This window comes from Myotis lucifugus, unplaced genomic scaffold (assembly GCF_000147115.1).
Source record: "Myotis lucifugus unplaced genomic scaffold, Myoluc2.0 scaffold_796, whole genome shotgun sequence".
NCBI lineage: Eukaryota > Metazoa > Chordata > Mammalia > Chiroptera > Vespertilionidae > Myotis > Myotis lucifugus.
Window position 1 is genome coordinate 215,674 of NW_005871844.1, and position 16,565 is coordinate 232,238.

The following is a 16,565-nucleotide window of genomic DNA, read 5'->3' on the forward strand; positions in this document are numbered from 1 at the left end:
TGAAAAGCCGATGTTTGTTCAGAGTGAAACACTGACAGAGGTCACAGCTTGAACTCTGAAAACATGATGCCGAGTGAGAGAAGCCAGGCCCAAAGGACGCATATGGTCTGGGTCCAATTACAGGAAATGTCCAGAACAGGCCACTCCACAGGGAGAGCAAGCTGCCAGGGGCAGGGGGAGGGGCGAGAGGAGAGTGGAGGGCACTGCAAAGCAGCGTTCCCTGCTGTGCTGGAGTCTCGGCAGGAGAGAGGTGGTGGCTGCACAACACTGTGAACGTCCAGATGACACTGAACCCTACATTTTAAAATGGTCAATGAGATGTCACCTTAATTTCACATCAATTTTTTTAAAAGCTGATACTTTCAAAGTAAAAAAGCAAAGAATGAAAGTTATAACTAAGATATTTAATCAGATAAGAACAATTTTTAACAAAGATAAACACTGGCCAGGTGGCTCAGTCGGCTGGAGCGTCCTCTGGTGCACCAAAAGGCTGGAGGTTCGATTACCGTTCAGGGCACATACCCAGGTTGTGGGTTTGATTCCCGGTTGGGGCACGTATGGGAATCAACTGATCCATGTTTCTCTCTCACATCAATGTGTTTAAATCAATCTCTCTCTCTCTCTCTCTCTCAAAGTCAATTAAAAATCCATCCTCAGGTGAGGGTTAAAAAGGGGAAAAATAATAGCTCTTAAAAGAAAAAAAAAAGATAAAACAGGCACCTTTAATACAGCTGAGCAGACCATGCACAGTAAACTCCAAAGACTAATGGATAATCAAATGCAGGTGACTGATAATGCTCGTATATATTTTCAAAAGGGCGGTGTGCAGACGAGTAGGGTGATAGGGATGGAGCATTATGAAGGCAAAGAACAAGATTCTTACCTTCCTCTGGAGAATGTAACCAAAAGTTGGAGGCTGAATTTAAACTGCAGGGCTAAGGAATGACAGCCCGATCTTATGGAGTTAGGAAGCCAAAAGAAAAAACCTTGTCACACAGGGTTTGCTGGGAGAAAGCCCAAGATCAGAGGAGCAGCAGAACCCTCTGGGCTCCTTGATGAGCCCTCGAATCCCAGGAGGCACAGCCAAGCCTCCCGGGAGCAGCAGAGACGCACCTGGCCCTCACTCCAGGGTTCATCAGGGCGGAGGAGGGCTGTGCCATTGCTCAGTGTGTAGAGAAGAGCATGGCCACAGAATGTCCTTAAGATTGTTCATTCTCTGTGACTCCTCCCTAAAATCACTTTACGAGGCTAAAAGCAATTCCTACATTGGGTCAGACAGGACACATTTCATTTAATGGAAAAGTTTCTGAAGCCGAGTAGATTGCATTTCGTTTAATAAATACTACTTGCTCCCTGGTGAGATTTCATCAAGGGCAGAGAATAAGAGAGAGATTCAGGTCAGCAGTGTAATTTCAGGCAATTACCTGACTTTTCTTCACCCTAAAATTTAGTTAACACGTGAGAAAGCACCTAGTACAGGCCCTGGCACCCGTAAGGATGCCGTCCAAGTTCTTTACTGGAATAAACTCTGAAAATGCAGTGCACACCCCCATCCCTGGCCCACAGGCAGTCCGCGCCCCCAGAGCGCCGTGTGTGATCACCTGTCTGCTCGGCCTTCATTTGGATTCCTCTCCTGTTAGACTATGAGGTCTTTCCACTTCTCAGCCTCTGACACAGCCTAAAGCTCAGCAAATGTTTATGGAATCACCAGAAAGTGCCTTTGACATAAAGGGTCTGCTGGCTCCCCGAGAGGGAGCATTGCACCCGCCAATCCCCGGCGCTCTCGAGGTCAACAGCACTTACATTGGGGACAGTGGAGCTTGTCTTGCGTTCAGGAATGTCCGCCTTGTTGGGATTGCTCGCATTCCCAAGCATGGGACTGGCTGGAGCCATTCCCTTGCCTCCGCCTGCACTGCTGCCTGCCCTCCTGGAGGGAGCGCCGTCTGCTTTGAGGTCACCATCTGCAGTGCTGGTCTGACTCCTCTTTGGATATGCCACAACGGAAGGGATGGCTGGTCCAGCTGCAATAAAAAAGAGTTCCCTCTTAAATGTCAGACCAGGTTCCAAACACTAAGACCCTCACACAGCAGACACATGGGCAGTTTACTGACAGTATCAGGACAAGGTGCTGCGTCAGCCCAAATTATGGCACCAGCAAAAAGAAATGGGAGATGAGTAAGGGATCATCACTTTGGTACAAAACCAAAACTGTCCACACCTAGAACACTCTGTGCAGTTCTAAGTGCCAGCTCTCAAGTTGGAAAAATGGAGGTGGACAATGTCCAGAGAAGGGAAATGAACTGAACAAGAGATAAATGAATGTTCCATATGATGATGTATTTTTAAAAGTTAGGACCAGGCCAACATAGATTTGATTCCTGAATCCTAGAATACTGGATGTAAAGGAGTTACCTGCAACATAAACATTTAGTTACAGGCAAATAAACACACACACACACACACACACACACACACACACACACACACACACACTTCAGTCTCTGGATTCCAACACCTGGTATTGCCTTGAGGGCGAAACTATCAAGTTTGGTGAGCATACCCTTGAGGTTCCTAAGTCTCATAAAGGATTCACTTCTATGGTGAAAATTTTAAGAGCGAGGGCATTTAGCCCGGGCGGCGTGGCTCAGTGGTTGAGTGTCAACCTATGAACCAGGAAGTCACAGTTCGATTCCTGGTCAGGGCACATGCTGAGGTTGCCAGCTCAATCCCCAGTGTGGGGGTGTGCAGGAAGCAGCCGATCAACAATTCTCTCTCATTATTGATGTTTCTCTCTCTCTCTCCCTCTCCCTTCCTCTCTGAAATAAATAAAAATTATTTTTTTAAAGAAGAGCAGGTATAGACTCAATAACAGCTAGTGTGGCTAAGAATGACACAGGTCAAAACTTTAAAACAGCCTTAGCTGGTTTGGCTCAGTGGATGGACTGTCGGCCTGTGGACTGAAGGGTCCCGGGTTCCATTCCGGTCAGGGCACATGCCTGGGTTGCGAGCTCATTCCCCAGTGGGGGGGCGTGCAGGTGAGAGCCGAACGATGATTCTCTCTCATCATTGATGTTTCTATCTCTCTCTCCCTCTCCCTTCCTCTCTGAAATTAATAAAAGTATATTTAGAAAAAACACATAAAGCAAACCAACAAACTTTAAAAACACTTAAGAAAAAACTGGGGTGTCAAATATTCTTCAGGGCTGCACTGTCCAATATGGGCCACTGGCCAGATGTGGCTGTGTAAATTTAATTATTTAACAAAGATGAAAATAAGTTCCCCAGTTTAAGTGCTCAACAGCCACATGTGGCTAGTGGCTACTCTACTGGATAGCAAAGACAGAACAGTCCAGCACTCCGGAAAATTAAGCTAGACAGCAGAGAGGGGGAGAGAATGAACAGAGAGAGCTAGAGACTGCAGCAGGGCTCCCGGAGGGGCAAGTTGTAAGATTTCCGCCCAGGTAGGCCTTATCCATCAAAAGTCATGGAATGGCCCTGGCCGGTTTGGCTCAGTGTATAGAGCATCCACCCTTGGACTGAAAGATCCTGGGTTTGATTCCATCAAGGGCACATACATTGCTTGCAGGCTCAATCCCCAGCCCCACGTCGGGGCATTTGCGGGAGCCAACCAATTGTGTCTCTCTCACATGGATGTTTTTCTCTCTCTCTGTCTCCCCTGCTCCCTTCCACTCTCTAAAAATCAATGGGAAGCCCCAGCTGGTTTGGCTCCGTGGATAAAGCACGAGCCTGCGGACTGAAGGGTCCCAGGTTCGATTCCAGGCAAGGGCACATGACAGGTTTCGGGCTCAATCCCTGGTAGGGGGCGTGCAGGAGGCAGCCAATCAATGATTCTCTCTCAGCATTGATGTTTCTAGCTCTCTCTCTCCCTCTCCCCCACTTCCTCTCTGAAGTCAATAAAAACATATTTTAAAAAAATAATTTAAAAAAATTAATGGCAAAATATCCTTGGGTGAGGATAAAAAAAAAAAAAGCCATGGAATGTACCAGGGAGAACGTACCATGTCAGCACCTGGCGGACGGCAGACATTAAGCCCAATCCAGCCCCAGGAGTCCTGCACAGTGTGAGGGGCCCCTGTGTAAGGGAGACGCACAGAGGACACACTGGATGGTCTCCGCTTACCATGGTCACTGTACCGCCTCTGCTTCTGGCTTGAGGAAACACTTCGCTGCACTTTGTGGTGAGGAGACTGGCCAGTGCTGTTGTTGAGGTCACTGCTCGGCCTCACCTTAGCAAGTGAGAGATTGCTGCTAGAACTGGAGTCACTAGCATCGAGCTAAGAGAAAATGAGAAAAACAGAGCAAACCACACACGAATCCAGATGGTTGATTAGGAAAGTAAACTCATCACACACAAACCTCTCATAAACAGCTCACTGAGAGAAGCATCAAACGTACAAAGATGAGAGCCCCCATCTCAGGCCACAGTGTAGTTTTGGCTGCTGGAAAAACTCACAAAAGGATAGGAGGTATTTATCCGCTCTCTAGGCTTTTTGAAATAACTTAAAATGCTCTTTTCACTTCATCTGATACTTTACATCACTTCTAAACTATGAATAGCTATAGGTTAGCTTATGAAAGCCAAGTTTGTGACAATATCACCATTAAGGTGATTATTATTATTTTTAACACGACAAACAGCCTTTATTGGTTGCAATGGGAAGTGGAAAAGGGGATATGACAGCTCTGGCTCCTGGGGCGGCTGCACAGACTCTGTGGCTGCCCTCTGAAAGTAAGGTTATTGTCTTAAAGTTAAAACAGTAGCTCATATAGATCAGAAGAATTAGATTTATTGCAGGTAAACTAAAAAAAAAAAAATGCTATACCAAGTGTTTTAGATATTAAAAAAATAAAAACTAAGAAAACACTTTACATAAACTGATAATTTACATAAAGGATATTTTAGTTTTTTTCTCTGATTACTCTTACCTCTGAAGATTTTCTCCCCAACAACAAATATGTAGCTGTGATTTCATCATATTTCATTTTACTAAGAGATTCTTGAATTTCTTCTTGTGAATATCCCATTCCCACCATAATATCTAAAAAAAAAAAGGGCATAATATATTTATGCATTTTGTTGGGTAAAAAAATCATTGTGTTATTAAGGTAAAATAATTCCCATTATTTGACCCAAAAGACCACACATTTAACACAAATGGGCAGTTGGCTTATTTCTGAGTTACTGAGCGCTATTATAGGGACACCAGAAAACTTCTTAAACATGAAAAAGCAGATAAGCTGAGTCACATAACTTAACTGCCCTTTATTTTCATTGCAGGCATGTGAGTCAAAGCAGAAATGTTACTGTGCACACAGCACACAGCACCGAGCAAGTACCTATTCTTTTCTGGTCTGAGATGTCGAGTTCTGGTTCAACAAATGGTTTCAGTTCGTCCTCCTCGTGCCCTGCGTTGATCCATCTGTCCTTCATGATTTGCTGAAAGGTGAACTGCTTGTTAGTAGCAGAAAAGAAAACATTCTGATAATCACAGTATTTAGAAAAATTTACGTTCAACATTTCATTGATTATAGCTCAAAGGGTAACTTTAAAAAAGTTTTTAATGTTTCAATTCCTGCTTTAAAAGCTCTAGGACGGTTTTCAACACAGCTTCCAAGCCAAGTTCTAAAAATACTTTAAAGAGACTGTAAAGTTATTTATTTCCACTTATGTGATTACCTCCAGAGTGCCTCGTTTTATTGGATTTAGCACCAGGAAACGTTTGAGAAGGTTTTCACAGTCTGTAGACATGTAGAAAGGGATTCTGTACTTCCCTCTTAATACTCTTTCTCTCAGTTCCTTTGGGAAGATAGAGAGGAAAGAAAACTAGTGAGTCAAGTTTGAGGTTAAAAAAGAACCCCCGACCCCATCCTAACAAAACATTAACTAGTAACAGTCATCATTTCATAAAACCCTTCCAGCTTTCTGAAAAACCTGGAGGCAGCTGCTGCTTCTACCTTTAGGTTCTGTCCGTCGAAGGGTAGCGACCCGCTGACCAGCGTGTACAGAATGACGCCGAGGCTCCACACGTCTACTTCCGGTCCGTCGTATTTCTTGCCCTGGAAGAGCTCTGGGGCTGCATATGGAGGACTCCCACAAAACGTATCCAGTTTACTGCCAACAGTAAATTCATTGCTAAAACCAAAGTCAGCTATTTTAATGTTCATATCAGCATCTAACAATAGATTTTCAGCCTAGAGGGGAAACATCAAGACAAAAATGAAATTTAACCAACATATATTTAGCACTATGATAGAATTAGGCATTTCATAAAAGCCTTTTGTAACGATATAAAGTTAATACATCTTAATGAATAAAATGAGAAAACATTCTTTCCACGAAAAAAGAAGGTAAATCAGAATTTCTAATTTAACATTAACAACCAATAAGAGAATGGAGGTATAAATTCATTCCAGCAATAACTTAAACAAATTCCCCATGATAAAAAAAAAGCACACAAACTTTTAATAAATAATCCTTTTCAATTAAGACTGATAGGAGACTTTTAAAAAAATGAATACTAGCTTTACATGGACAGCCACCTTTCATAAAACCACTAAATGCTTATATAATGGCAATTATTGGGGGAGGGAATTTGTAAACCTCACTCAGGAATCAGATCACAGTGATTATTTCAACAAACATTTACCAATTACACACCAGGCCTATGTCAGTGTCTGGATACATAACAATCAACAAGGGTCTTTGCCCTGGAGCAGCTCCGGATTTAGAAGGGGAGAAGCAGAAAAGTAAGTGCTCAGTGCTGTGACACAGGAGTGGGGCGACGGGCAGCCCTGGCGGGCAGGAGGGGTTCCCTGAAGGGATGCAGTCAAAGCTGCGGCTCGGAGGCTCAGTTGCCACTAGTGGGTATGCTGCCGAGAGATGACTTTCAGGCAGAACAAACAGCCTGAAAACCCGGAGGGTGAGAGAGAACGTTGGCTCTAGAAATAAAGAGTGTGGGGAGAGGCAGAGAGGACGGCTGGGGTCTCGGGGTGGCCAGTGGTCAGGAAGTTCGGGTTCCTACCCCAGGCAGCGGGAGGCACTGAGGAGGGGCCAAGCAGGGAAACGACAGCCTTACTGGTGTTTGCGGAGAGTGTTCTGGCTGCCGTGTGGGACACGAGGGAGGGAGGGGCCACACTGGAAGCAGGCGGACCAGGCAAGAAGCTGGTGTGGTGACCAAGTCCAAGACACTGGCGGTCTGAACCAGGACAGTGGGAACGGCACAGGAAAGAGCGCGGTCAGGAGACATGTAGGGAACGGGAGCAAAGGACCTGGGACCGAGTGATGCCTGAGCAAAGGCGAGGGGCCCCTGGATGAGAAAGGAGTATTCCAGTTTCGGAAGGAAGACCTTTAGGCGGCGAGCTTGCTGAGCCTGAGGGCCCGAGGGCCGTGTCCTCTTGTGGCTGGTAGTAGAGGAGAGGGGAGCTCTGGCGAGGGATGGAATGGGGTCTTCAACTCACAAGCAGCCACTGCAGCTACCAGAGAGGATGTGAATGCAGTGAGGGGGTGCGGAGAGGAACATGCGAGTCGGTGACAATTCTGTGAGGTGAGAGGAAGTGAGGACCAAGTTAAGACAGAATATAGACAGTGCTTAGAGAACTAAGGCTGTGAAGGAGAGAAGAGAAAAGGGAGGATCCAGAAGGGGAGTTGGGCGGAGAGTTTTTGGTAAAAGGTGGCACAGACTTGAGCAAGCTTTTGTAAATGCTGCGGGTGAGAAGGCAGCCGCACCTGGGGGAGACAGGACCCGAACACAGAGGCGGGGCCAGGCAAGGCGCCCCTCTGCCCTGAACCAAGAGGGCAGTTGTGAGAGGTGAGGGTGGGTGCGGGTGCAGCTAAGTGAGGGCCTGTTGGGAAAGGGAGGGAGTTTCTGCTGAATGTTTCTATTTCCGTGTGAAACGGGAAACCTGATCCTCTGCAGGAGCGAGGGCAGAGGGGAGGACGGTGAAGGAGGCTCAAGCAGCCACTGCGGAAGGAGAGCAGCAGGCACGGCCAGGTGGCCCCGAGGCCGCTGTCTGTCCAGTGAGGCTGCATGGCTGGAGCCCCCGGCCGTCTGCTGGTGTGATGGTTTTTCTCCACAAACCAACTACAAGCTACTTTAACTGTGATGTAAAATACTTCTAACAAACTCACTTTTCTTTCTTTTTAATGCTGTTTGCTGTAACTAGATCAAAGGATTCAATTACTAGAAGATTTATTTTGTCACACGGAACAGCAGCCTAATGCATGCCTCCTCGCGGTCATGGCTGCCGGGAGAAGCGCATGCACTAACAGAGCGCCCTGGTGAGGGCTCCGGGGCTCACCTTGAGGTCTCTGTGAACGATCCGCTTCTGGTGGCAGTACTGGACCGCAGACACTATCTGGACAGGAGAGATGCAACGTTAATAGTCATCACTGGTGCAGATTCGTAATGAAGATGAAAGTACGTCACAGATGCTCACACATGCTTGGGACTCAGTCCTTGGATGTCTGTATGGATCTCTAAATACAATTTCCTCATGCTTTCAACTTGTTAGTTTGAAGAAGTTCAGGAGGGAGGCAAGAAGCGATGGGGGCGATGTCCTTCCTGTTCTCTCTAGATTAACTGGAAATTCTGCCTCTACTGGGGCCCTACTCCTCGACATGCCAGTACTTTTGAGTGTGGTTCCTGGGCCCAACAAACCACCAGGATCTGAGGGACCCTGGCTGCCCCCAGGCCCAGGCCCAGATGTCTCAGGTGCAACCTTAACACGCCCTGCAATCAACGCCAAGCCAAACTGGCAGTTCTAGACCATCATGGCCAGGTCTCACCCAGTTGGTTCTCCTGGTAATTACTTTTCTCCCAGCCAGTCTGCTCCCTACCACACTCTCTTCCTTTTATCTGATGTGGGTTCAATGACAGCAAAAGCTACTTCCCTTCTTGAAGGACCTGTTTCCTCTGCATTAAAGTAGAAGAGTGTGACGTATGTGACCTACGTACCATGAAAACCTTTGCTGTTGTCTCAATAGGACCCTCCTACTCTCAGCAGATACTGTGCTTTCAGTCAGCTTTTCATTAGTCCTGTGGCTAACACTGAATCAATTGTTTTGCTACAATTTCACACTTACTAGTAATTCTTTCAAAAGTCTCCTTTTCTAATTATAAAAGTCCATATGCTCATTATAGAAATCTCATGAAGTATAGAAAAGTTTATACAAATATGTAAAATAATACAATAATTAATAAATAATACAAGAATACACTGTTTCACGTACTCACAACTATAAACCTACTTTTGCCCTACCCTGTATATGCCTGTACTGCCACCAAAGAGAGAGAACATCTCCTGTTACTCTGGTCATGTATTTTGCTTGTATAAACAAAACTGGGGCTAAAATGAAAATACCACTGTTTCTCCCAATCATTATCAAATCTGAATTGTAAGCCACATGCACGCACCTACACTAGACATTAAAACTCAGAGGGCTGTTCTATCCGTTGGTATTTTGGCTCAGCATGAGCAGCAGGGAGAAGCGGGGCTGGGGCTGGGCTGGGGCTTCACAATATTCACCGTGAAGTGAAGATTCAGAAGCTCAGACCTCCTGATTCACACAGGCACCAAGGCTCCAATGCAACATGCGGGTTTCAGAGCACCCGACTCAGAAACGCTGTTTCTACTGTGTCAACAGGAAAACTGGAAAGTGAAAGAGCTTTGTTTTCCCAGAACATAACAGGCTTATTTCCTAGGACACAGGTAACTTTTATCTGATTTCTGCCTGATCCAATTTCCTTCTGATTCCCGCCCAATACGGACATTTCTCTCTTAGGTCTGCTTTTGAATCAGATTTCACAATTTCCTACACTTTCTCAAAGAGATTAAAGAATTTTCTTCTTTGACCTCCGAAGAACTCAAAGCTAAAATAATGCCACAATAACCTGAAAAAACTAAATGAATTCTTGGCTTTCTGCATCTGCTTTTAAGCTAGAAGCAGTTACTTCCAAAGGCTGAGAACCCAGATGTTCTCCAGGTTAGCACTGGAATGCAAGCCTAATTCATTTCCAACCACACATGACAGAACCTCACTACCCACCAAGGTAGAGGTGAGGGGAGAAGATGGCACCAGGAATCCAGTCTCTTTCTTTGAAAAGAACAAGAGCTCAGCCAAAACATTAAAGCAGCGTAAGCGGGAACTGGATGAGAGTGGTGAGGGAGTGGGAAAAGGCAAGGCCATTTGCTGATGATACGGAAAGAAGGGCTGGTTCTTTACTGTGTGTGTGGCATACCCTCCACTTCGTCATAAACAGAAAACCTTTTTTCTAGTGAAGTGATGAGAACTATAAATGTTTGGAAGGCGCGGCAATTAGAAATGGAGGCGGGAGAAACACCGCTGTCATGCTGGGCCCTTCCAGGCTGGAATAAGCTCTCACGGAACCAGGAGCAAGGAGTGCACCCACTGCCAGTGCTGGAATCAAGGCACTCACTGTCCAAGCACAGACACTACCTTCCCGGACGCACAGAGCAAGAGCAGCGCGGGCTTTGTGGACACTGTGACAATCCAACATGGAGTCACTGAAGCCATGACAGTCATATCAAGGGCCAAGTCAAGACTGAGGCAGTGGGATGTAACAGGAACACCCGGGGGAGGGGCTGAACACCCACAACCACAAGTCTGGACGCTGGATAAGGACCCATCGGTAGCCGCCGGGGCCGTAAGAGCTCAGAGCGTGGCCGTGCGAGTCAAGCTCGGAGCCCTGCCAGACACCCGCTTCACCAGACATGCTGCCACCACCTCTCCACCTGCAGGCGCCACCAGTGACTGGGACTTCCTGCCAGACGCTTGCTCTACTCGCTGTATCTCATAAGCTCCTCCTCTCTGTGTGTAACCTGCGTGTGATTCTACTGGCTTATGGGGGAGGTCCCCCTAATAAACCTGGCACCGTGACTTGTTTTGGGGACACGCCCTTGCTCATGACACTAGATCAGTGGTCGGCAAACCGGGGCTCGCGAGCCACAGGCGGCTCTTTAGCCCCTTGAGTGTGGCTCTTCCACAAAATACCGGCTCTTCCACAAAATACCGACTTCTGCGTGTGGGCCACAAAGTTTCAATTGCACTGTACGTGCGCGCCCGCACGTGGTATTTTGTGGAAGAGCCACACTCAAGGGGCCAAAGAGCCGCATGTGGCTCGCGAGCCCCGGTTTGCCGCTAGACCCCCCGACCACGGCACTAGACCAATTAAGGTTCCTCAAATAAAGGCTTCAGATTCCTGAAGAAAACTAAAAATCACAATCGGGGGAATGTCCAAGTCCCTGTGACAGGCCAGGCCCCACCAGGGGAAGGGCAGCATGGCAGAAGGAGTTAGGGGTAAAGTGCAAAAGGCCCCCGAGGGCGGGTCCTGGCTCAGAGCTGCTGCCGCTGCGCCTCTCCTCAGCTGGTAACCTACAGTCCATTAACGCCTGCAAGTCAGACACATTCCTCTGAATGGGAAGGAATGTAATTTAATAAGGCAAAAAAAAAAAAAATGGTTTTTAGGTGGCCAATTTATAAAAATTAGTACAGCTATGGAAAGGGCCAGACTTGTTTTGTAATAAAGAGAAATTGGAGTTTCCTTCCATAGACAACAGAATAACAGAACTGAAAAGAACTTCAGAATTCAACAAGTATAACTTTCTTTTTTCCCCCCCAAAAAGTGTTAATGTTATTTATTGATTTCAGAGAGAGGAAGTGAGAGGGAGAGATAGAAGCATCAATGATGACAGATAATCACTGATCGGCTGCCTCCTGCACGCCCCACACTGGGGATCGAGCCTGCAACCTGGGCACATGCCCAAACCGGAAACCAAACAGTGACCTCCTGGTTCGTGGGTCAATGCTCAACCACTGAGCCACACTCGCCAGGCAATTTCCTCTTTTTATAAATAGAAAAACTGAGGCTCAGAGAAGTAAAATGATAGACAAAAATTAGTTTCAACTTTGATATTTAATAGGTTTCAATTCCAAGTACCATTAATATTTTTAAGCTTTTAAAATTAAACTTATAAATAAGCCCTTAACCATAAATAGTAGACTAAACACATTAAGAGAGGCAAATGTTAAAAGAAATCTTGAAAATCAGCTAAAACTGCCTTTCCAGATACTGTGAAAACTGTAAAGGCTCCTATCTATACTCTACCTTGACAATCTTACTGGTATATGTGAATAAAACAAAAATTTCAAAGTTCTGACAGAAATGAGGCTACCCTGCCATTTAAATAAAGAACTTGTAGCCGGGGGGGACAGTCCAGGTGAAAGTATGAAGTACCTGCTCCTTCCCTTCCCTTCTTCTGCATCAGGGTGGCCAGCGCCGCCACCACTTGTTTTGGTGAAGAGAGTTTTGCTGGAAACAATCATGTGAGCCATCATTTACATATTGTCTACAGCTGTGTCTGTACTACAACTTCCGAGTGAAACTGCTGCCACAGAGACTGTGCGGCCCCCAAAGCCTAAAATATTTACTATGTCACCCTCTACAGAATGAGTGTGCTGATTCCTAGTCTAATAACAGCACAACCTAATGAGTAAAAATTTTGAGTTTTGATGTCACAGGACTAGACATCAAATTTTGGGCGAATTATTTAATCTGCCTGCGCTTCAGTTTCCTTATTTCTAGGAAATGAGCATAATACTCCTTAACTCACAAGGCGGCTGGAATTACGTTAATGCAGGTAAAGCACTTTTCCCAATGTCTGGCAGGTAATGATCAATAAATAAATGGTAATTATTATTGTTAAAAACTTGGAAATAGTTTTAATTAGTATAATCATAGATATTATGAAAGGCTCTGGTTTTTAAGGCTTAACTGTCAAAAACTAAGGTTAAGAGTGAGGCTAGCCCCGCTGGCATGGCTCAGCGGTTGAGCGTCGGTCGACGTATGAACAAGGAGGTCACGGTTCAATTATTGGTCAGGGCACAGGCCCTGGCTGCAGGCTTGATCCCCAGTGTGGGGCATGCAAGAGGCAGCTGATTGATGATTCTCATCACTGATGTTTCTATCTCTCTCTTCTTCTCTGAAATCAATAAAAATATGTTAAAAAACAAACAAAAAAAACCCCTGAGGCTAAAATCCCAATTACAAAGCCAGAAACAGAAACCAAGGCTATCTCTAGAATAGTGCCTTAGGCACAAAAGGCACTTAATAAATTTTTGTTGAACTGAATGGCCAACCCCTGCTCCATCCAATGGGCCCTATAACCATTTATATGTGCAGACACCTATTCGTTTCAGGGTTTGAGATTACTTTATCAAATTAATAAACTAAAGGTACGTTAATTCATACCTGTCTAAATTTAGCTCTTGCTTCTTTTTCCTTCATTCTTCCATGTGCAACCAAATAGTCAAACACTTCACCTATAATTGAGAGAAATAAAAGTAAAAAGAAGTCCTACTTCTGAGCATTAATTTTCCATAAATCGATGTTTCATTCTTAGCAATGCCTTAATTTTAAATATAGGTATGAAGATAAACATAAATATGTGGAATTTAAACTATGTCAGCCTTAAGTTCAACTACAGGTAAAGTTCATCTACAAAATCTTGAAGCTAGATAAAAGCCCTGAAATTAAATGATAAACTTTCATTTTAAATATTATTTTTAATGTGCTTTAATAAAAACTTAAAAGTGAAAATGGATGTTATTTTTGTTAAAAGAGGATGTCTTCACTGTAGGACTATGACAAACTAGCACTTCATGAATATACTCATTCATTCAACAAATATTTATTGAGTGCCTACTAACTGCCAGGCACCGTCCCAGGCTCTGGCGAAACAGAGTGGTGAACAAAGCAAAGTCCCTTTCCTTGTGGAGTTTACATTCTAGTAGGGGAGACAGGTAGTAGACAGACAAGTGAATATACAGTATGTCAGATGATAAGAAGTACTGTGGAGAAAAAACGGACAAAGGAACAGGAAGTGTGCTTGTGTGTGCAAACATTTTGCTGACCAAGGGCAGCAGTGGATGGGCACAGGCATGGGTAGGAGGGTGGGGTCCCGAAGAGGCTGGTGGGCTTTGGTAAGGATTCAGGCACAGCACCAAGTGAGAGCAGAGGAGAATATAAAATGGCTGACCTCTTACAAGGATCACTCTGGCTGCTAGAGGGAGAAGCAGGTTAGGGGTGGGGAAGAGACAGGATGAGAGCGCTGGGCCAAGAGTGGGACAAGGCAGCGATGTGAGAAGGGAGGGAATCAGGACAAAGTGTGGGGGTAAAGCCAAGAGAAGGCGCTGGTGGACATTTCTTGGGGAAGAGGGGTGACATTCAACGAATTTATCAGTACTGCCAATTGCTTATCAATTTGGAATAAAGAAACAACACCTCTGAAATCCACAGAAAGAGCACTAATTTAACAAACGTGGTGTAAAATGTGTTCAGGAAAGAATCCTGTCTACTTCATACAAACAAAGAATACCACCATCAGCTTAGTGACAACATTTGACAAAAATATTTTGCCTAGCCGGCGTGGCTCAGTGGTTGATTGTTGATCTACGAACCAGGAGGTCATGCTTTGATTCCTGGTCAGGGCACATGCCCAGGTTGTGGGTTCGATCTCCAGTGGGGAGTGTGCAGGAGGCAGCCGATAAATGATTCTCTCTCATCACTGATATTTCTCTCTCCCTCTCTCCCTCTCTGAAATCAATAAAAATATTAAAATATATTTTAAAAAACATTTTGATACTTAAAAACAGCTGGTTCTGAACATAAATATTTTTGAGGAAAAAGTCATTCTGAATTGTGATGACTATCTCTGCCTTCTTAAGCCTTTAGCCCTAACTCGGATACATTTTTAAACAAGGGAGAATATTTTTCATTTATCACTTGATTGCATAATGATCTTTTAAAAAGGTATTACATGTCAATCACCACCAAACAATTCATTTAACTGTGATGAGTTCTGAAGTTAAATGTCAGCATTTTCTAAGGAAATGACCTTTCTATTTGCAAATAGAACACAATGTCAAAACAAGTAGCTAAGCCCTAGCCGGTTTGGCTCAGTGGATAGCATGTTGGCCTGCGGACTGAAGGGTCCACGTTTGATTCTGGGACCCTGGTTGGGGCGTATGCAGAAGGCAACCAATCGATGTATTTCTCTCACACCGATAGTTCTGTCTTCCCCTCTCTCTTCCACTCTCTAAAAATCAATGGAAAAATACAATCCGGTGAGGATTAAAAAAACAAAACAAGTAGTTAAAATGTGAAAACAACTAAGGATATATGCATATCATATGGAAAACAGTTTTGACTTAAAAAACATTAATAAATTAGACCCACTAGTTATTGTAGGGGTCTGTCCCTTCCTCACACCTAACCCGCTACTCCCTCATTTCATATTCTCCTCTGCTCTCACAGATAAAGTCCAAGTCTGTCAAAGTAATTTTAAAACAATTTTATAAATGCAAATATAATATAAACCTCTTAAGAGTTTTAGGAACCATAAAATCATACTCACAATTACTAAGTTATACATCAGGAATTCATCCCACATCTGTTTTTCCTTATTAAAAGCTAGAGGCCTGGTGCACAAAATTTGTGGGGGAGTGGGGTGGGAGGTGTCCCTCATCCCGGCCTGCACCCTCTTGCAATTGGACATCCCTCTCGCAATCCGGGACCGCTGGTTCCTTACTGCTCAGCTGCCTGCCTGCCTGCCTGCCTGATCACCTCTACCCACTCTGCCTGCCTGCCTGATCGCCCCTAACTGCTCGCCTGCCTGCTTGATTGCCCCTAACTGCTCGCCTGCCTGCTTGATTGCCCCTAACTGTTCACCAGCCTGCCTGATCGCCCCTAGCCACTCTGCCTGCCTGCCCCTAACCACTCACCTGCCTGCCTGATCGCCCCTAACCGCCTCTGCCTTGGTCACCCCTGCCGCCACGGCTTCGTCTGGAAGGATGTCCAGAAGGTCGTTCGGCTGTCGGGTCTAATTAGCATATTATACTTTTATTATTATAGATGTATGAGCACTCAGATTAAGCTGCTAAACTGAAAACCTCTAAAGCAGTGGTTCTCAACCTTCCTAATGCCGCGACCCTTTAATACAGTTCCTCATGTTGTGGTGACCCCCACTTTCATTGTTACAAATTGAACATAATTAAAGCATAGTGATTAATCACAAAAATAATATGTAATTATATATGTGTTTTCCGATGGTCTTAGGCAACCCCTGTGAAAGGGTGTTCGACCCCCAAAGGGGTCGCGACCCACAGATTGAGAACCCCTGATCTAAAGGCTATCTATCTCTTAGAGAAAGAATAGCAAACAGTGGCTCTCTCCACCCAGGTCAGGGGCCCTGTGGTTGATGGAAGGACACTGGACAGGACAGTCGAGAAAGCTCTTGGATGAAGGCTCTGGTCCTGCCACTAGTGATGGAACTGTTGGCATAGAACATCTTTCCAGGCTTTAGTTTCATCTGTAATATTAGGTAGGTGTCCTGGATGATTTCTAAGATTTCTTCCAACTCTATAATTCGCTGATTCTGCTAAACAGAAAAACACCAGACTGGGGAAAAACAGGTAGTAAATCTAATGAAACTTTTATTGTTCAAAATGGCAAACGTGAACAATCACA

The 16,565-nt window shown here is 45.0% G+C and overlaps 1 protein-coding gene across 18 annotated transcripts in view; it reads right to left on the bottom strand.

Annotated features, from left to right (window-relative positions):
• The window catches only part of MARK3 (microtubule affinity regulating kinase 3), a 71,405-nt gene that overhangs the window by 19,430 nt on the left and 35,410 nt on the right, over positions 1-16,565 (bottom strand). For 7 of the 18 annotated variants that reach the window (XM_023747130.1, XM_023747127.1, XM_023747131.1 and 4 more), the window contains 8 exons: positions 13,290-13,360; positions 8,320-8,376; positions 5,977-6,213; positions 5,699-5,818; positions 5,359-5,458; positions 4,948-5,060; positions 4,142-4,295; positions 1,804-2,021 (listed from right to left, as the gene is read on the bottom strand). In XM_023747130.1, coding sequence (XP_023602898.1) covers positions 1,804-2,021; positions 4,142-4,295; positions 4,948-5,060; positions 5,359-5,458; positions 5,699-5,818; positions 5,977-6,213; positions 8,320-8,376; positions 13,290-13,360 — 1,070 coding nt within the window. Of the gene's footprint in view, positions 1-1,803; positions 2,022-4,141; positions 4,296-4,947; positions 5,061-5,358; positions 5,471-5,698; positions 5,819-5,976; positions 6,214-6,668; positions 6,692-7,367; positions 7,559-8,319; positions 8,377-13,289; positions 13,361-15,453; positions 15,600-16,565 lie in introns of those variants that run through there. The other 11 variants (XM_023747124.1, XM_023747125.1, XM_023747128.1 and 8 more) reach the window with 6 other exon arrangements.